The sequence below is a fragment of the Phoxinus phoxinus genome (assembly GCF_949152265.1).
Source record: "Phoxinus phoxinus genome assembly, chromosome: 10".
Lineage (NCBI taxonomy): Eukaryota > Metazoa > Chordata > Actinopteri > Cypriniformes > Leuciscidae > Phoxinus > Phoxinus phoxinus.
Window position 1 is genome coordinate 19,199,739 of NC_136885.1, and position 21,783 is coordinate 19,221,521.

At 38.3% G+C, this 21,783-nt stretch overlaps 2 protein-coding genes and 1 long non-coding RNA gene across 3 annotated transcripts; 2 read left to right on the forward strand and 1 right to left on the reverse strand.

Moving 5' to 3' along the window:
• Positions 1-285: 285 nt before the first annotated feature.
• Positions 286-21,783, reverse strand: LOC307005430. The gene is made up of 3 exons (XR_013799276.1): positions 21,677-21,783; positions 21,144-21,237; positions 286-414 (listed from the first exon to the last, which is right to left on the reverse strand). It is a non-coding gene; the product is annotated as an uncharacterized lncRNA (long non-coding RNA).
• Positions 2,327-3,857, forward strand: LOC307005429 (ictacalcin-like). Its single transcript, XM_079625589.1, has 3 exons — positions 2,327-2,644; positions 3,232-3,362; positions 3,611-3,857. The coding sequence occupies exons 1-3, from the start codon at positions 2,638-2,640 to the stop codon at positions 3,752-3,754; spliced, it is 282 nt and encodes a 93-aa protein (XP_079481715.1). The 5' UTR covers positions 2,327-2,637; the 3' UTR covers positions 3,755-3,857.
• LOC307006220 (ictacalcin-like) lies at positions 13,319-15,774 on the forward strand. The gene is made up of 3 exons (XM_079626980.1): positions 13,319-13,444; positions 14,973-15,103; positions 15,357-15,774. The coding sequence occupies exons 1-3, from the start codon at positions 13,438-13,440 to the stop codon at positions 15,498-15,500; spliced, it is 282 nt and encodes a 93-aa protein (XP_079483106.1). The 5' UTR covers positions 13,319-13,437; the 3' UTR covers positions 15,501-15,774.

Consider the following 21,783-nt stretch of genomic DNA (forward strand, 5'->3'; position numbering starts at 1 on the left):
AGTTCTCATTAGTGACGCAGATGTCTGTACAAGCATATGTTCAAAGAAAGGCAAACCTCCTGCCACAACTAGTATTTCCGCCATGTCCTGTTTATTTCATGTTCTCATCCACGCTTGCACACTGTGATACACTGAGTCTGAAGCCGACCCTAACTAACACTCGTGGTCAAAATGGCGCCGGGGAGGTCCCACTTACTCAGAGACTGTTTTTGATGGTGACTCACGAGGAAACTGGCCACAGAGATGAGATTTAATCATGAGCTCTTGTTTGTCTTCTCCCAGCTGCTGCATCAAACTTGCCTTTGTATGAACACATAGGTGTGCGTGTTTCTCACTCATTTTAAGGAACAGATCCACCCATGAAAATTCTTTATCAACTCTTTCTTGTCGTCCTAAACCATGTATGACTTTCTTCTGCAGAACACAAAAGAAGATATTTTAAAGAATGGTGAGAAGATGATGACAAAATTGCTGTTTTTTAGTGGACTATTCCTTTAAGTGAAATAAACAGCGCACCAAAAATGTTAAATGCATTAACGTGCACAAAGAACAACTGTGGTAAAAAAAAAAAAAGAGAAAAAAAAGCTGAAATTCTACTCGAATGAGTCACCATCACTATTACATAAACACAGAGGGTAAATAAGGCCAGTCATCTCCTCCCCCTCTTCCTTTCTCCCTCCCTGACTTCTCTTATTTCTCTGTCTTTAAAACGGTCACTAGTCCTGAAATACCAGTACTTTTGAATGCTTTTCACACAGACTTTCACTATGTTGTTTGACATGCAATGTCACTTTCCTTTTTTTTTTTTTTTTCTCTATATTCCCATCTATTTCTTTTTTCACCTTTTCAGCAGTGCGTTGCTATTAATAAAAGTTGCAGCTAGTGTACAACTAAGCCCACGCTTCTGCATCACAGCTGTAAAACAGGACACACATTATTGTGCCACCCAGTAGCATTCATACAAATCAGAATGAATGCTTTTTTTGCTTCTTTTTTTTTAAAAATACAATATTCCTGATTTCTCCTCTTATTTAGTATTAGACTAGTTTTGTTTTGCTGTGCAGTGCACTGTCAGGGGAAAAAAGTACATTATTGTCTCTTTAGGGGTTCAACAACATCTTGCAGTACCCACAAAGGAACACATTTGTACCTTATCTACTCCTAAAGTGTTGATTTTAGTATCTTAAACGGATAGTACAGATTAGAGAACTGTTTTTGTTCATTCAATGAGAGTTAATGGGGTCCAAAACAACATTGGCCCTCACTGACTTTCACTGTATCTACAAAAAGAATTACAAATATTTCCTTGTATGCTCTACAGAAGAAAATAAGTCAACATTTTTGAGTCAATTATGACAGAATTACATTTTTTGGAAGTACTGTCCCTTTAAGACTCTAAGATTGTACATTTGAGGATTCTGTCCCGAATAATTGTTGTTGTTGTTGATATTCCACTTTAAGATGCATATTGAATTCTAGTAATCTAAAATGCTCTTGCAAAATGTACTTCACAAAAGAAAATTTTTTTAAAATCACTGCTTTGTGGCATATGCTTCCCATGAAGCACTGCAATGTGAGATATGCAATTTTTGACACATAAGCAGCTTTTGATTGCAATAAGCAGGCATATAGTCTCTTTGTGTTGTTGCCTTTCTTAGAATAATAGACAATAATCCTGCGCTTAAACCATGCGGGGCTGGTTAAAACTGCTGGAGCAAAACCAACTATGATTGCAACACAACTTAAAGCAGTTATTCATGACATCTTTTTCTGATTAATGACAAATACAGTGTGTAGTTTCATTACCTAATAATGGTTTAAACTTGTGCCCTTTAGCTGTGAAAAATGAGACCAGTTGCATAAATCCAGCCATTGTTAAGACTAGTCTGACCAACTAGCAGATAGACCAGGGGTAATCAGCCTTACTTTTCAGATTCAAATACCAATTTATGTTTTAATGTATTAAAATGTAATGTAAAGTTAATACCAGCCGTAAAGAAAAAAAAATGGACATGGTCATTTTGATGAATACATCTGTATTCATTTTGCTAAAGACTTTGCCACATTTTCATTCAACTTGGGCAGTTTTGTAAACCACCAAACATGAATAGGCATGCATAAGCGAGTAGGTCTTAAAACAAATTTTCAACATAATCACTATTAGATATAATTTCTGCATTAGAAGATTATTTCAGTGATTCCAGTTTCACTAAAGTTGTTCTCAGATACGCCCATCTTACACTGACAGTCAGTGGAAGGCAATGACAATGGATTTGTCCAAAGGCTTCAATAAGGTTTAAGCTGTTTGTGTGCAGTTGGGAGCTGGTTTAACCTGTTGAGTCTTCAAAAGGACAAGAGATGCCAAACACACCTGCTTCATTTTTTTTTACTAGCTCAATGTAAACAAGAGTTTCAATGGTTTAAGGCGGTGAACAATAAGAGAGCATATAGGGCAGAGTAAAAGAGAGAGGGATGTGAATGTAGGTGTGTTTGTGTGTAAAGGGTTGGGATGGTGGGAGGGTGAATTCGGGGGGTGTGGCATTTTACTGCATATAACGCTCAGTCTGTCCCTTCAGTCCTCACTCGCTTGATCTCCTTTTCTTTCACTTCTTGCTCACCGTGAACTTCTGCTCCACCATGTCACGTAAGAGACTTTATATTTGTTTTACTATCTGCTTAAAGTGAACTAAGTGTAATGTAGTGCACTTCTGCTGTATTTGATGTGTTAAGCATTCTTGCATCCTTTATTTTCTGATATTGATTTGAAGGCTAGTTCAGTATTTTGTTGTATGTTTTTCAACCATTCATTTTTTGGTAGATTTGTCTTTTGTCAATTTTACCATTTTCGCAGTTGGTGGTAGATCAAATAACAAAATCGAGTAGATCTCTTTCCTTTCTTCTTTCTTTCTATATTTCACTTCTGTCTTAATTAAAGAGTGTGTGCAGGGTGTTGGCCGTGACTAAATATGACGTTTTTAATCCCCCCTTTTCTGACAACTCCCACTCTTTAGACAATTACTGGTCCACCCCTTCTCTCCTTCTTCTTCCATGCCTTATGTTTAACTCCAGAGGGGTGTAACTTTAACCGTTTGTTATGCTGGGCATGACATTTCATATATGTGTATTTTTGACATCTCCACTACTAATAATTTTGGATGTTGTGGACACATAGCCTTTGTTTGATTATTGTTATTAATGGCGAACCTATTTTGTATCACTCTAATTTCACAGAAACACAGCAAGCAATGGCTCAGCTGATTGCAGTCTTCCATAAATACTCAGGAAAGGAGGGAGATAAGCTCACCCTGAGCAAAGGCGAGCTGAAGGACCTGCTCACCGCAGAGCTGGGAGACATATTTGGAGTGAGTCTCTGCGTAATCGTCTCATTGACCATTTAAAATATAATTTCTCTTTTCATTATGACATAAATCGCTCCTTTCTATAATTAAATAATATTTTGATTAAATAAATAACATTATTTAAAAATAAATAAGATTCATTCTTTTGTATTAATTCTCATAATATATTTAAGTTAATAAATATGGGCCGTTTGATTCATCACTACACTGATTGTGTCTCTGATTACACTTTTGTGTTGTGTTTGTTAAAGAAAACCCAAGACAAGACAGCTCTGGACAAGATATTTAAGGATCTGGATGCAAATGCTGATGGTGCTGTGGACTTCCAGGAGTACGTCACCCTGATCGCCTGCATCACTATGCTTTGCAATGAATTTTTTACTAAGGGTAAATAACTTTGTCCTTACAGAAAGGTTTTGTCTGTAAAGTTATGGTACATCTGGAAAAAAAAGAATAAATGTTTTTAATGTTTTGAATTAAAACTGTATTCTTACAATATGTGGGTGTGAGTGTTCTCATCTGTAAATTTGTGTTTATTGTGTTTGTGTCTGCGGTTTAATTAAACCGTTCAATCCATATGGATATATTAAAACTATGCTTGCACTTTCCTATGGAAATGTTCACCTTCCATTGACACTGCTAGCATAATAACATACAATGAATTGTCAAATTACACTCTAAAATAAGAGTGACATATATGGACTGATCATTTAAATGTGAAAACAATACTATTTTGAGACAAAACAATGGCATGTTTTAAGATATGTCAGTGCAAGTTGCTTTCAGTTCAGACAGCTCAAATATTTTAGTCTGGGACTAGCTTAAAGGGATAGTTCACTTTAAAATGAAAATTCTGTCATCATTTACTCACCCTCAAGTTGTTTCAAACCTGTATGAATTTCTTTCTTCTGCTGAACACAAAGTAAGATATTTTGAAGAATGTCAGTAACCAAACAGTTAACTGGTCCCGTTGATTGCCATAGTATTTATTTTTTGTCCTACTATGGAAGTCAATGGGACCAGTTGACTGTTTGGTTACTGACATTCTTCAAAATATCTTTATTTGTGTTCAGCAGAAGAAAGAAATGCATACAGGTTTGAAACAACTTTAGGGTGACTATGATGACAGAATTTTAAAGTGAACTATCCCTTTAAGCCTTGTCTGTGAAAGCGGCCAACAGGCCTTGTGCATCATTCCTGAATCCCAGCCTATTGTCTCTGAACACTGACTGCTATGTGGTCTGCTGCTGTTGAGAGCAGTGCCAGGGAAGGCTGAAGCCAAACTCATGTCTTTCTCCCACTCCCCTATAGTGGCCTCAGTAGAAAAATGTGATTGTCACCCTCTTTATCTATAGGCCTACTTGTATTCTTGTGGTCACTACCTTTTATTGTCTAAACAATGCTAAAGCAATTTGTTTCAATAATGGAAGATTAGTGAGCTTATTATATTATATTATATTATATTGGTGATGTAGGCTATTCACCTCTGTTTATCTCAGTTCCGTGATAATTGTTCTAGAACTGAACAAATATAATGCAAGTGTTCAGTGACTCATTTAAATGAACGAAGGCACTTATATAGCGTTCTACTATATACTACTTTACACCCAAAGTTCTTTACCATCATAACCATCACCAGTGTGCAGCATCCACCTGAATGATGTGATGGCAGCCACAGAACAGCGGCGCCAGTGAGTTCACCACACACCAGCTATATGGATAGAGCCAATTCAAATGATGGGGATTATTAGGAGGCCATAATTGATAAAGGCCAGTGGAGGGATTTTGGCCAGGCCACCAGGGTTACACCCCTACTCTTTTGAGAAGTACCATGGGAGTTTTGATGACCACAGAGAGTTGGGACCTCAGTTTATGTCAGTGCTTGTTACATTATAGTGTCCCCATCACTGTACTGGGGAATTAGGACCCACACAAACCACAGGGTAAGCAACGCCCCCGGCTGGCCTCACTAACACCTCTTCCAGCAGCAACCCTATCCTGATACTGAACAGGCTCAACCCTGCTTACTGTAGCTTTAATGGGCACCAGTCTTGGGCTACAGTGTGATATGGCTGTGGCTCATTTATTTGTCCCAGTTCTATTCCAATTTCATTATTAGCAATAATGAAACCCCCCTTTTTTTAGCCGGGTCGTTCACAACTCAGAGTTCAAAACGTTTCAAGAAATGGTGTAATATATATGAGCTATGGAAAAATATAAGCTATATATAAGCTGTGGAAAAGTTTGAGTGTAGAGGGTGGGAAAAAGTAAAAAATATTTAGGACACCATGGTGCATTTAAAAAATATAACCCTAAATAGGCACCAATCAGCACCTCCAAATCTGAGGCCATGGTCCTCAGTCGGAAAAGGGTGGCTTGCTCACTTCAGGTTGGTGGAGAGTTCCTGCCTCAAGTGGAGGAGTTTAAGTATCTTGGGGTCTTGTTCACGAGTGAGGGAAGGATGGAACGGGAGATTGACAGACGGATCGGTGCAGCTTCCACAGTAATGCGGACGATGTACCGGTCTGTCGTGGTGAAGAAAGAGCTGAGCCGCAAGGCGAAGCTCTCGATTTACCGGTCAATCTACGTTCCTACTCTCACCTATGGTCATGAGCTTTGGGTCATGACCGAAAGAACAAGATCCCGGATACAGGCGGCCGAAATGAGCTTTCTCCGCAGAGTGGCTGGGCGATCCCTTAGAGATAGGGTGAGGAGCTCGGTCACTCGGGAGGAGCTCAGAGTAGAGCCGCTGCTCCTCCACATCGAGAGGGGTCAGCTGAGGTGGCTCGGGCATCTGTTCCGGATGCCTCCTGAACGCCTTCCTGGGAAGGTGTTCCGGGCACGTCCCACCGGGAGGAGACCCCGAGGAAGACCTAGGACACGCTGGAGAGACTATGTCTCCCGGCTGGCCTGGGAACGCCTCGGTGTCCCCCCGGAAGAGCTGGAGGAAGTGTCTAGGGAGAGGGAAGTCTGGGTGTCTCTGCTTAGACTGCTGCCCCCGCGACCCGGCCCCGGATAAGCGGAAGAAGATGGATGGATGGATGGAACCCTAAATAGGCGTAACAAACTCACAAGAACGAGGGAGAAACACGAAAGAACATTTAAAAGGTCCAATTATAATATTCATACATTTACCAGCAATAGTCACTGAACAAATGACAAGTGTCAGTTTAACAGAATAAAGGCATAGTTAATTTTATGTCCATTGTTCTTTGAATTTTTGGTCTACATCATTTCATTATCAGACGTAGGCTACGGCTGTATCACTGTCGTTATATATATTTTTTAATTCAATTGAATAAGACATGTACGGTGCAGTGCGCAACACGGTGCTGGCAAATTACACACTCTGAAAGCACGTTTCTACCTCACATTCTGGAAAAAATTTCAGTGATGTGCAGCCTGTACATATCTGTTTTGGGGTTTTGTGATCCTTTAAGGCCCGTTTACACGTACATGGTTATTTTGAAAAACGGAGACATTTCCCTTCGGTTGTGCGCCTCGTTTAAACGCAAATGGAGAATTCTCCTCTGAAAACGATTCTTTCTAAACACTCCGGCCAGAGTGGAGATTTTGGAAAACTCTGTTTGCACGTTTGCATGTAAACTGAGAAAAACTGAGTTTGAGGCAGTCGACGTCACAGTATGCGACAGAACTTGCACTGCGTCAAAAGTGCGACCTATATTTTCGGGATTCTGATTGGCTAACGTGGGCTTGAGCTTCTCGTTACACTGCCACCTATAGGTTTGGCATGCTCTTGACGGCATATACACGGGCTCGTGTAAACAAACACTTTTCTGAAAACGGAGAGGGTGAAATGTCCGTTTATGAAAATAACCGGCCACGTGTAAACGTAGCCTAAGTTAAATGTTTGACTTCTGTTTTATTATTTAAAATAAATTAAGGAATGGCTAAAAAAACTCGGTCCCACTTTATATTAAGTGGCTTTAAGTACTATTTACTTATATCAAAAAATAAGTACAATGTACTTATTGTGTTCATGTTTTATTGTAAAACACTTTTGCTGCTATTGCTGTGTGATACGGGTAAGGTTAGGGACAGGTGTGGTGGTATGGTTAAGTTTAAGGATGGGTTAAGGTGTAAGGGAAGGGTCAACAGTGTAATTACAAATGTAATTACATACATTAATTACAGCTGTAATTACATGCAGGTATTTAAAAAATATAAGTACAATGTAAAAACATGTATGTACACAATAAGTCCATTGTATCAAATTAGTAATTTCAATGTAAGTACATAGTACTTAAAGCCACTTAATATAAAGTGGGACCAAAAACTCTTATGTATAAGAAAAATGCTGAGAAAAATAATCGCTCAGGGCTTTTAGTCCAAAAGTGAGGAGACCGTAAAATATTCCCTTTCGAATGGTCACTTCGTATTACGTCTGCTAGACGCGATGGGGAAAACTCCCTTTTCTCCGATTACTGAAGCCTTTTATAAAATACAGGGTTGAGCAACTGGATGTTATTGAGCTTATGCCAGCTCAGACCCCGGTGCCTCACATTCTCCACAGAGAGAAATTTCACCTTTCACCCGTCCAGATCAGCGCCCTCGTGTGATGCCCCCAACCCCTTGCCATCTAGACTGAGAATGCAGCGACGCCAGAGCTGGAGCCCCTGATGCGGTAAAACCCAGCCGTCTGGACGATTGGCTCCAACAGGCCCCTCGTCAGCGATCTGCACCTTTCTTCCCTGAAGTTCATGAAGAACTTACAAAGTCGTGGCGCGCCCCCTACTTGGCCCGCCTGCGCACTTCTACTTCCGTCACGCTCCTGACCATCGATGACGCTGTGGAAAAGGGATATGAGAAGCTGCCCCCCCCTAGAGGAAGCCGAGGATGTGCACCATTGCCCACTGCTATTGGATGGAAATCCAAGGTGGCTCATCCATCATGACGGTCCTCCAGGTGTTCAAGGCAAAGCTCCTCCGGTCTATGGATGAGTCTGGACCGGACCCAGCTGCATTTCGCGACCTCCGCAGCACTACGGACCTGGCCCTGTGCGCCACTAAAGCCACCGCCCAGGCTATTGGAAGAGCCATGGCCAGTTTAGTGGTGCTGGAGCGCCACTTATGGCTTAATCTGACCGAGATCAAGGACGCGGATAGAACCACCTTACTCGACTCACCAATTTCCTCCACTGGTCTCTGTGGCACTGTGGTGGACAGCTTCGCTGAGCAGTTCAAGACAGTATAGAAAGCATCGCAGGCTATGCGACACTTTCTGCCTAAGCACTCCAGCTCCGCAGCTTGGAGTCACCAGAAGTCTATGCCGACTCAGCAGCCAGCCAAACCAGCGCCTGCAGTCACTCAGCCACCACCAGCGCCTAAGCGACATCAGGGCCCTCAGCAGGCGAAATGCTTCCGGCCTAAGCGTCAGGGTCCCCGGCCCAAGATTGTGCTGGACCCTGAGCCATCGAAGCAGTCCTAATCATCCAGACAGTAAGAGGGGAGGGTTAAGTATCGCTGCGGCCAGACTACCCTCGAAAATGCCCAGAGTTTTCCTCCAAACACCCCGTTCAGTTCCAGCTCTGTTGCAGAGCAGATGTTGCAATTGCAGGCTATGGGCCCGTTCACGTTCACACACCCTTGCAATTGATCGCTGTTATAGCAAACAAAATAAATATCAAAAATACTTGGCATAAGAGCACTTTTCCTCTTCCACACCCCATGGGTCTCGGCACCCTGCGCAAATGCAGTGCATATTATTCAGCCGATAGCCGGCCGGGCCAAGGCATGGAATACCGTCCCTGGTGTGTCAAAACGGGTACTGAACACAATAGAGCGAGGTTACTCGTTCCAATTTGGCGCAAACCACGCCGCTTTGCGGCCATAGTCGATACTTCGGTGAAGAGCAATGTGGCTCATGTACTCCGCACCGAAGTAATGAGCTTACTGGCAAAAGGTGCTGTGGAAACAGTTCCTCCGCCCCACAGAGAGTCAGCCTTCTACAGCCACAACTTCCTTGTTCCAAACGATGGCAGACATCTGAACAAGGCCCTCGTGAAACGGCCGTTCAAGATACTAACCCTGAAACAAACCCTCGGCTAGTGCACCCGGGGGATTTGTTTTTCTCAGTGGATCTGAAAGATGCATACTTTCATATCCAAATAGCCGCCCCGTCACAGACAGTTTTTGAGATTCGCGGTCCTACCATTCGGACTGTCTCTGGCTCCACGCACTTTTACGAAGTGCATGGATGGAGCACTTTCCCCCCGAGACAAAAGGAAATGCGCAATCACAACTACCTTGACGACTGGTTCGTTCTGGCCCAGTCAGAGGTGGAATTGAATTCCCACAGATCTGTGCTCCTCAGCCATTTGGAATGCCTAGGACTCAGAATCAACATAGCCAAGAGCTCACTGTCCCTCAGTCAGAGGATCTCCTTCCTGTTTGCAGTTTTAGACTCAATGAAGTTGAAGGCTGACACACGAGCGTGCCCAGACTATTTGGCAGCTTGTGACCTCTTTCAGAGTAGGGGCCCATCGCCCCCTCAGAACCTTTCAAAGGATGCTAAGCCTCATGGCCTCCGCATTGGCGGTACTTCCACTGTGTCTGCTACATATGTGTGTCCCAGGCTGGGACCATAGAACATGTCGTTCTGCTTGAACATAGTACGCCGTGATTGGATTGGTTGCCCATCACGTCTAGCAGAAGCAATACGAAATGTACTATGACCAGGGTCGGAGTAGGACTAATGGGACTAACAGCCCTGGAGACATGCCTTAGACCGGCCCACTTTAGTTCTCGACTGACTATTTTAAAATAATGTAATTAAATCCTCAGTATATAAGTCTGCAATAGTGCACTGTTCTGTACAGCCTTGTAATTCATTGTATTTTTCAAAAATATAATTTTCTATTCAGTAGTAGGCTAGCTGTACACAGGGTTTTATAAATACAAAGGTCCCAAAAGTGATCTGGCTAGGGGGTTCGGGGGCATATTATTTTTCCGATGCCATTGTCAAATGTATATCTGTGTTATAAAGTTATTCTCATTCTGAGCACAGTATGCAATAGGCTATTCCTCTACCTGCTCTCCTCTCTCATCTCCATCTCCTTCTCTCATTCTTCTTCTCTCAGTCTCTTTATCTTTAGGCTACCTGAAAATCTCCCCTTGCCGAAGCTGTGCTTTGATTGACACAGTCTTTCCAAACTGATTATTTATGTTGGTTGTTTAAAACTTCTATCGTAAAACAGCTGTTTAGTTTAGCCACTTGCATCTTATCTCGTGAAGCGTCACGTTGGGATTCTGTGCTTCTGTGAACATAAATCCCGCTTGCTTTGATTGGTCATCTCAAACATTTTGCCATTGCCGACGAGCGGTGTTTGAGTGCTGAATCAGCTCAGATGATGAGGTCGGTTATCGTCGCGATATGCGAGTCATTGCAGCACCAAATTAGAGTTAATATTAGGCAATTATTTCACAACGTTATACACTCAGAAAAATTACAGAGGTCCGGCTCTGACTCGTAGGCTATTTGGCTGCTTGAGTTTCTAGAGATTTTTTATTAATCTGGCCTTTGCGCTTATTATCCATGTTTTGTATCTCTTATTTTTTGTGGGGCTGCGAGAAAATAATAATGAAAAAATAGTGGGGCAGCGCTGGCTGACTGGAGCCTATATAGGGAAAGCATTCAACCCAGGGCCATGACAACACCGGCCCTCCTGGCCAATAAAACAGACCGGCCCACCGGTGCACCCGATTAGCCAATCCGGGCCTGACTACGACTCAGCGTTTGTCGCTTCAGTCGATTTAACCTGAATCATATGGCGAAATTAGCTGCTTTTATTGGCAGATGCCCCGCCCCTTCTGGCAGGATCTGCGCTCGGATCGGCAGGCTGTGCACTGATTTGTTCGTGCAGTTACGTCGCTTCGCCATAGGTTTGTGCAGTTCCCACTGACCAGACAATAAGCATGCGTGTAGATCACTGCACTGTTATGGCTGTGCAGTACCACTGCGTTATTTTATAAAGGGCTTCAGTAATCAGAGAAAAGGGAGTTTTCCCCATCGCGTCTAGCAGACGGAATAGGCCTACTAATTTCCTTATCTCATGGAACCGATGTTATGTTAGTAACTGAGTCGTTAGCATGTTAGTGTCAAAATCATATTTCATGAAACTGTAATTTTTTATTTTAAATATTCCTATCATTCTCTTTTACTGCTATTATTATGATGTTGAAATTATGTTTTAAAACAAAACAACTTATTGTCCATCCCTACTTGTAATATTAAGCTAACACCAAAGTTTTATCATACGTTTTAGCTTTAACCACTGATACTTTATAATATTTCACATATTGATTTTTTCTAAGTGTTTTCCCAATTTAGTGATCAGACAAGTTGCAAATAACTACGTACTAAACATTAATCTTCACTGCAGCTCATGGAATGCAATTTTTCAAGTAAATGTCTCCATCTTGTGGTGGCCCTCATAAGGGATCTTTGAACTGATACTTGAATTAACTTTATCTCATGTTCAGAACTTAAATCTCAAAGAATTAATTTGTTGTAATAACATTCAAAAGTTGTATTAATTTCTCCTTCAGGTCATTCAATATATTTGTGTCTATCTATGTTTTATGTAAAAGTTATTACCAGTCTAAAAGAAAATAAATAATGGGCTTTGCCATTATGATGAATACAGATGACAAGTTGAGCAGTTTTGTATACCAGCAACATATACAAGCTCGTAGGCCTTACAATTATTTCACGAATGGAGTTTCAACGTAATTACTATTAGATTTAATTTCTGTAGGATAAGATTATTTCAGTGATTCCTGTTTCACTAAAGTGGTTCTCAGATACGCCCAGGTAACATTGACAGTTAGAGGCAATTATGGATTTGCCTAAAGGCTCCTAAGGTTTTGTCATTTTATTTGCATTAGAAGCTGGTTTAACCTGAGTTAGAGACTTTACAAGGACAAGAGATACCAAGCCAACCTGTTTCATTTTTTGCAAACTCTATAATTAAGCAAACATGCATTTCAACGGTTTAAGGGGATGAACAATAAATTAGTTAGTTAGTTAGTTAAAGTTTATTTCAGTCGACTTCAAAAGAAAAACAAAAAAATAAAGAAAAACAATTTACAAGCAAACATAAAAACAAAATTTAAATTACAATGAAAACTATATTTAAAATATTTTTTTTTTTTGATCGACCGAAAAGGTGTCGGCTGAAGCTTATGCTTATTGCGCCGATCCTTTTTACATATCATTTATTTAGCACACAACACATCCCAAAATCATCTTGTGTTCAATGACTAAAGAAAAAGAAGCTAGATTCATTCTGCTTTGTATAATGTAATCTTTTTTTTAAAATAATTTCTTAAAACTAATGGATTTACATGTTTTTAGTTCATCATCGAGACTATTCCACAGTTTAACCCCTTGAACAGACAGACATCTCTGTTTGACATTGGTTCTGATTTGTGGTTTACTGAACATAAGTTTTCCTCTGAGATCATAAGAAGCAGATTTCATCTGAAACAGGTTCTGGACACAGTCTGGAAATTGATTATTTATTATTTTAAACATTATTTTGGCTATTCTGAATTCCAAGTCATTAAATTGTAATAGGTTGGAATTCATAAATAACTTGTTTGTTGGCTGATAATAATCTGTTTTATTTATAATTCGTATGGCACGTTTTTGCAGACTAACAATTGGTTTTATTATTGTTTTGTATGTATTTCCCCAGATCTCTACGCAATAAGTCATGTATGGCACTATTAGAGACTGGTACAGTATGTTTAGGGCCTTTAAATCAAGAATGTGTTTTGTTTTAGACAGAATAGCCAGAGTTTTAGAAATGTTTGATTTTATATAGGTTATGGGATTTCCAACTGATTTTGTGGTCAATGATGACGCCTAAATTTTTTATTTCATTTACTGAATGTAGATGAATGTAGGTGTGTTTGTGTGTAAAGGGTTGGGATGGTGAGAGGGTGAATTCGGGGGTGTGGCATTTTGCATATAACACTCAATCTGTCCCTTCAGTCCTCACTCGCTTGATCTCCTTTTCTTTCACTTCTTGCTCACCGTGAACTTCTGGAACACCATGTCACGTAAGAGACTTTATATTTTTTCTCTGCTGCCTTAAAGTGAACCAATTATCTGCACTGTAATGTAGTGCACTGCTGCACTATTGCTGTATTTGATGTGTTAAGCATTCTTGCAGCCTTCATTTTCTGATATTGAGTTATTGGCTAGTTCAGTTTATAGAGTACAATTGGGCTAAAGGCACATCTTAAGAAAAATTTGCTTTTCACTACTCCCATAGTGTATGATAGCAGAAAAAATATATATGTTTTTTATTTAACATTGATGGAGTAACTGAGATTTTGTATGAAAATAAATCATAAAAGTGGTTTGTTTGCTTGTTTGTTTGTTTGTGTGTGTGTGTGTTTGTTTGTTTGTTTAAAAATCGTATAAATAAATGAGGTGGCAAGGTGGGCCTTTTGCCACAGACACGGGGTAAAACCATGGCACAACTTGTATTTTTAAAAATTTAAGATTCTGAAAGCACTGAATGAGATCCCATAACAATTTAATATACCTTTACAGTAAAAAATAAATATGGCATTTTATTATATAATATGATTAATATCATATTTTTAAATATGATGGTTTCATTATATGGTGATTCTCTCTAAAATGGACACCCACCTTGATAAAGACTAAACATCTGAATATTTCCATGTCATGTCAAGAAATGGATAAGTCCGCCAGCTATTTATTATCATGTTAGGCTAATCATTGTGCCTTTCGCCCCAACAGCAGGGGCGCCTTTTACTCTAAATACCATACTTTTACATATTCTTCCGTTATTGACAAACTGTTGTACCTTGAACAAAATTGAAAAATCATTAAAAAAATACTCAATTTGATCAATTCTCTTTTGCTACATAAATCTACAACATTTTGAAAAACAATAAATATTAGATCAAATCAGCACAAAAAAAAAAAAAAAAAAAAAACTGCGTTGCTGTCCCGCCCCAGGATGGCATCAAGGATCAGCCAAATTTCACGTGCCTCATCAAAAGCGGTTGTTAAGAAAAGTGCTGAGCTGAATTCTGGGTTTAAAAGACTCAAATGTGCCTTTTTAACCCGGTGCACATTTAGCCCTGTTGTACCCTATGTTAAATATTTTTCAACCATTAATTGTTTGGTAGATATGTCTTTTGTCAATTTTAACGCAATATAAGAGTTTGTGTGTTGGGAAGAGGAAGCATGTTGGTGGTGGATCAAATGACAAAATCGAGTAGATCTCTTTCCTTCCTTCTTTCTTATATCTTTCACTTCTGTCTTAATTAAAGAGTGTGTGTGTTGGCCGTGATCAAAACTGTTGTTTTTAATCCCCCCTTTTCTGACAACTCCCACTCTTTAGACAATTACTGGTCCATCCCTTCTCTCCTCCTTCTGATGTTTAACTCCAGAGGGGTGTAACTTTAACCATTTGTTATGCTGGGCATGACATTTCATATATGTGTATTTTTGACATCTCCACTATTAATAATTCTGGATGTTGTGGACACCTTTGTTTGATTATTGTTATTAATGGCGAACCTATTTTGTATCACTCTAATTTCACAGAAACACAGCAAGCAATGGCTCAGCTGACTTCAGTCTTTCATAAATACTCAGGAAAGGAGGGAGATAAGCACACCCTGAGCAAAGGCGAGCTGAAGAACCTGCTCACCGCAGAGCTGGGAGACGTATTTGGAGTGAGTCTCTGCGTAATTGTTTCATACATTGAACATTTGAAATATAATTTCTCATAGACATTTTTGATAAAAGTTAGGTATTAAAATGGCTCTTTTCTATAATTAAAAAAATTAATTGTATTTCATTGTAAATTTAATTAAGGTTCATTCTTAATTTTCATAATATATTTTTGAGCGAATAAATATGGGCCGTTTGATTCATCACTGCACTGATCGTGTCTCTGATTACGCTTTTGTGTTGTGTTTGTTAAAGAAAACCCAAGACAAGGCAGCTCTGGACAAAATATTTAAGGATCTGGATGTAAATGCTGATGGTGTTGTGGACTTCCAGGAGTACGTCACCCTGATCGCCTCCGTCACTATGCTTTGCAATGAATCCTTTAAAAAGAGTAAATAACTTTGTCCGGTTGCACTTTATTTTACAGTACGTGCACTTACCTAAGGAAGTACTGGGTAATATAAGGTTAATATAACTACATGGGTTAAGGTTAGGTTTTAGTTGTAGGTTCAGGGTAATTAGTTATTTGCAGTTTCTATAATGAGTGCATGTACATGGGGAACAGGACTGTAAAATAAAGTGCTACACTTTGTCCTTACAGAATTTTTTTGTCTGTAAATTTATGGCACATCTGGAAAAAAAAGAATAAAGTTTTTTAATGTTTTTAAATAACTGACAATTTGTGGGCGTGAGTATTCATCTCTGGAAATGTGTGTTTGTGGCTGCAGATAGGGCTTAGATTAAGCCGGAATAAGGCCTTAGTTCAATTAGGAAATTAAAGTAGATTTTATAAATGTGAAAAAAAAAAAAAACATTACTGGTGTACATCTTGAGACAAAACAACTGACATATTTTAAGATGTGTCAGTGCAAGTTGCTTTCAGTTCAGACAGTTCAAACTTGCATTTTAGTCTGAGACTAGCTTAAGCCTTGTCTGTGAAACCGGCCAACAGTCTTTGTGCATCATTCCTGAATCCCAGCCCATTGCTTTGAGTGTGAGCAGCTGATGAGAGTACACACACACACACACACACACACACACACACACACACACACACACACACACACACACACACACACACACACACACATATATAAATAAATTATATTATGGAGTGTTTTAGTGTAACTGGTTTATTGTCTGCGTTGTGGGTTTTTTCTGGATTAAATAAATAAACTGACGGCAACAGGGTTGACCCTTCATTTACTCTGATAATGAGATAAAAAACAGTCAATGTTTGTCTTCCTTCGCCCTTTACATTTCTCTCCCATGCAAACACAATGCAGAAAATTCATTAAACTTAAAGCGGAAGCCTAAAAAAATAATCAAACATGGAAAATAATGTCATAACTATGATTTATAAGAAGATTGTAAGTATAAAAGTGATTTTTAAGGCAAAGATTAAATTAAATTAATCAGAGCTTATTAGAAACCTACCACTATGCAAACACAATCAATGCAGGAAAGAGCAGGAGCAAAGACAGGAAATTAAGATTAACATGCAGTCGGGAAGTTAAAGGGGAAGATGCATTGCACACATATGGTCATGTATACATTTAAACATTTTTGTGTAATTCGATATATTAAACGTGAAGAATACGTTCCATTCCCGTTACATCAACACATATTGGGTTTTTTTCTGGGAAACCGGTCATTTATAGACTTTGTTTAGTGCTTTTTAGCACAAGTTCACCAATTCAGTGATCTGACAAGTTGCGAATATCCCATAAATATTTTCTCTAAAGAATCTGGTCTCAACCTTAATATTAGCAAATGTGAGATATTTCCACTTAGGGGTGTTAACCTTGAAGAAATTGATGGAATCCCTGTCAAGGCGGTGTCACATATATTTTATAAAGATTAATCATATCGTGCTTCTCTTAACTTTAATCCGATTATCAACAATACAAAAATAAAGTTTGACTCTTGGTTGCAGAGAGATTTATCCATTTATGGTCGTGTCTTATTGTCTAAATCTGAAGGTTTTTCAAGGTCTGCTGCATATATCTTCCAATCTCTATTTGTACCCAAGACATTTACCAAAGAATTTGACATGTTGTTATTTGATTTTGTTTGGAAAAACAAACCTCATTATTTAAAGAAAAATATATATGCAATCCATATCGATCAGGGTGGTTTGAATGTTGTGGATTTTACAACTTTGAACAGCTCTTTTAAAATAAATTGGCTAAAATGTTTTATATTTTCCCTAACCATTTAATTAATCTTGGTGGTATAATTTTTTTCCTTACATGCAGTTTTGATATTAGCAAAATCATTGTTTATCTAATTTTCACAAGCAAGTCCTTTTGACATGGTGTTTGGCTTTTGAACATAACTTCTCTCCTCACTCCTTTTTTATTTGGAATAATAAGTAGGCCTATATTACACACCAAAGAAAAACTTTATTTTTTAGACATTGGTTTGAGTCTGATATAGCATTAGTTGGTCAGTTGTTGAATTCTGATGGTCAGTTTGAGTATTACTGAACTATGTCTGAAATGTAAGTGTCATATTTCTGTTAAAGAATATTGTATTGTCATAAATTCTAGTTCTCCCAAAATTGTATCTCTATTCAGAAATCAGGGCACTTGGTGTAACACTAGGAAGTAAAGTCTCCAAACATTTGTTTTTAGATAAATTTCATTTAATTAATGATAAATGCATAACCAATCGATCAGATCTCTTTTTGTTAATATCTCTTCTCCTCCATCTAAATTTGTTTGGGTTAATATGTTTCCTTCTTTTGAGTGGGACAATTTTGAGGGAGTTCTTAGTCTGTATTGTGTAACAAATAAAACCAAAGGAGTGTCATTTAAAATTGTTTCATTCGAGTTTTCATCTGGATATTGATTACAACTGCTGTTTTTGTAATTGTGAAAGAGAGTCTATTGTGCACTTATTTTTTGAATGTCTGTTCATCAATCTTTTGGTATGAGATGTCAATTTAGGTGTTAAAATTAACTGAAACCTATAGTCTTAAATTTGCCATCTGTTTTACTTCATACAAATGAATATGACTTTTCCAAAAGTAAAATATGTTATCGATTTGTTTTTGTAATAGGAAAATGTTATATTCATCAAACTAAATGGAGTAACTCAAAACCCAAGTTTGCTAATTTTAAAGCAGCCTTTAAAATGTATTTACACTGTAAAAAAAATTGCTGCGATTATTTAGCACAACTTAAAATCCAACATTGTTTCAACTTTAAAAAGTATGTGTTCAAGCTTGACTTAAAATATTAAGTTTAGTTAACTTAAGTTTAGTTTGGGTAAGTTGGATATTTAAGTTATCTCAACAAATTTTAACTAATCGCAGCCACATTTTTTACGGTGTAGAATCTGTAAATTTTTTAAAAATGGAAAAGCCCAAAGATCTGTATCTGTGCTAAATTAATTTAATATGTTTGTGATGCCCTTTATTTTTAAGTTTTTTTTATTATTATTGTTGTTTCAAATAGTTCTTACCAAATGTGAAAATGTGTAAAAGAAATGGCAAGAACTTGATACTGCATTCTGTAATGTTTTGAAAATGCAAGAAAAAAAAGAAGAAAAAAGCCTAACATTAAAGTCGGCATGAAATCAAAATTGACCCTATTTACTTTGTTAGCCAATATTACTAGTCTCGTGGTGAACAATTAATCCGTGCAAGTTAATACACGAAAAAAAATTGTTTGCCAAAGTTATCTTTAAAGTTAGATCAAAGTCTGAAAAGTTACTTCCGGGTCTGGAATGGCGTTCTTTTCTGATGACGTAGGTTTGACGGCTTGGGTTGGTTAAACGCTTAACCACTCCCCTCAAACCGTTACTCTGATATGGGCGAGAGATGGAGAGGAGGAGCGCTAAAGTAAAACCCTGCCCTCTGTTCAATATTCCGTTTCACTCGGAAATGCGTCACAACAGTTGAGAAAAGTCGTTTGCAACTTCCGGTTCACGCGGACTTTAATCTTCACTGCAGGCAGCTCATGCAATATTTGAGAGAAAATGTCTCCATCTTGTGGTGGCTCTTATAAGGGATCTTTGAGTTCTCATGTTCCGTTCAGAACTTTAATCTTAACGAATTAATTTGTTGTTATAGCATAAAAAGTTGTATTCATTTCAATTTCAGGTTACTTACTATATTTGTGTATTATTAACCAGGTAGAAACACCACATTGTTTTCAAAGCTGATTTACAAAGAATAATGTATACAGTGCCTGAAATTTGTATATTTTAGACACATTTTTTTCACTCGATGTAATTGTGTTTTGCAGTTTTTTAAAGAAGCCATGTGTAAAAATTGAGGTAAAAATATCCAAAAAATGAGCTACACGCATCAAAAGAATGAGAAGAAATAAGGGCAATGATGTCATTAAAAAAATGTCAAGTTATAGTGCTGCAGAGATATCAACCTTAATTAGCATTAGCATTACTAGCCACGGCCCGACAGGTGTCGTAATACCAGTTTCGGCCATGGGAGGCGGTATGCGGGGCACATAACCACCAGCCAACCTGCAATACACGAATAACTCGCACGGCTTGTGGGCGTACTTGAACCTGATGTCTATCGTGTGGAAAGTACAGCCCACTACTTCATTTCAATTCAGGGAAGAGAGCGGAAGGATGGCTGAAGCCTTTGGCAAGAGACCCCTACAACCACCGCGCTCTGAAGCACAAATCAGATCAGGTTCACGTGCGCTGTCTGATGTTTACTGCATCACTCGGCATGGAGAGGTTGGGTAAAGTAATAATTACAAGAGCTTCACGGTTATCAGATACAAGCATTCAACTGCCCTGTAGTATATTTATATATAAATATAGATTATTTGTGTTTGTGCACGTGATATCAGGAAGCAATGTAATAACGTTACCTGTAATACACACATGATGGCGATGCGCAAATCGAGTGTGTGTGTGTGTCACAAATCATTATTGTTTCTTCAACTTATTAAAATATCTTACTTTACTGCAAATATCTGTTTCTGCTTCTTTATCATATTTATAGTGTGTGATTTATAAAATACCATATCCTACATCACATATTTTGATATGTGAGGTATACTGCCCCCATCTGGTATGGAATGTGGAGTATGAATTGATTTTTTTTGCCAGACAATTACACATGGCACCTTTAAAGAAGAGTGCCTTACAAACACCTCAATATACAAAAAAACAAACAAAGGTTACACACAGGCTGAGTCCGAAATCACATACTCTCTAGCTACTTATTTGTATGGGTGGGAGGGGGGTTGCTGGATGGCAGAGGGCGGCTAAAAACACATTAATTGCGGAGATATCAACATAAATAAATACATAATTTTACATTTTAAATAGATTTTTATTAGTGCTGTCAATAGATACAAAAAATTACTAGATTAATCACACTTTTTTTCTGTGATTAATCACGATTAATCACAATTTTTAAAAAAGTGCGTTTTTTTATTATATTTGGCAACTGGACAACCTTGGAATAATATATTGATGTGATTATTCATATAACGAGGTTTGGGCCATGCAAATTACGGGAGTTTCACTTTCACAAGAAAAATAGCTAAATGGGAGGGGGGCAGAGATGGGTGTGAAATACGGGAGACTCCCGGTAAAAACGGGAGTGTTGACAGGTATGCATTTAGTAGGGTAGTATGGCATCATATTACCTTTATAATTATACGATTCCAAAATTATTCATAAATAATGCTCTTTTTTTTTTACCAAAAAAAAATTAGATGCCTATTCTCAGATAAATGAGGCCTACGATTAATCAGATGCAAATAGAAATATAAAACCAGTCCCAATTGAAAGAGAAAAAGTAGACAAAAAGATTGAATCCAATATTGGGTGATAATATAGTATTATGAGTGATTTATAAGCTATTTGTTGTAGGCCAGTCATTTTTTACCGGGAACATCACAAGTGTTATAGGGTTTTGAACACAACACAAGGGTTAAATGAATAAGTAAACATACAAACATAAATTATGTTATTCTAATTAAGAAATAATTTTCTAAAAAAATATTTTGAGAAAATGGATATGAAGTTATTTAATGAGCTTCCTCACTTCACCTGCGTTTCCCACTTCTCTGACAGCACCTTTCTTCAGAAATGTTGAAATCGTTGAAATCTTCCCCTCTGTTGTAGAAGGATTATTTTGTTGCTGCTGAAATCACAGAACAATTTTTATCAATATTTGTTTACCATTGTGCTAGTTTCAGCCAATTTTCTTGCTCCATATAAGATACGTCACCGATTAACAGTAGGCTACGTTTATGTTAAATACATAAAGTTACGTTTATGATAAATAAATTAGCTCACTTCCAAGCAAAATCTTTATAAAACTATCAAAACTTCTCATCTACACATAAGATGTGATTAAAAGCCCAAACTTTCATAAACAATAGCTCAAGCTATAAAGTTACCCTACACGTTAGTACACGTTAGCTCTTCTGAAAACGATTGAGATGCTATAGAGAGGACTTTTTCGAAAACACTAAACCATTTCTATAAAGTAAATATTCAACAGAAGCGTGTCAATTACAAAGTGTCAAGAACAGTTGTGTGTATTATTTGTGTGATTTTATTTTAGAGACTCAACTCACCTGGAAGCAGTTAAAACAACAGCGAGAGAAGGAGTTTTGCTGCTGTCAGTTGCAGTGGTGCGGTGCCGCGCCGTTTCCATGGCAACTCATCTCCGCTCCAGTGTTTG

Bases quoted from the DNA above. Each gene is read 5' to 3' on its own strand.
- LOC307005429 (XM_079625589.1), top strand. The intron at 3,363-3,610 runs GTGAGTCTCTGC...TGTTTGTTAAAG, and splicing joins AGCTGGGAGACATATTTGGA to AAAACCCAAGACAAGACAGC.
- LOC307006220 (XM_079626980.1), top strand. The intron at 15,104-15,356 runs GTGAGTCTCTGC...TGTTTGTTAAAG, and splicing joins AGCTGGGAGACGTATTTGGA to AAAACCCAAGACAAGGCAGC.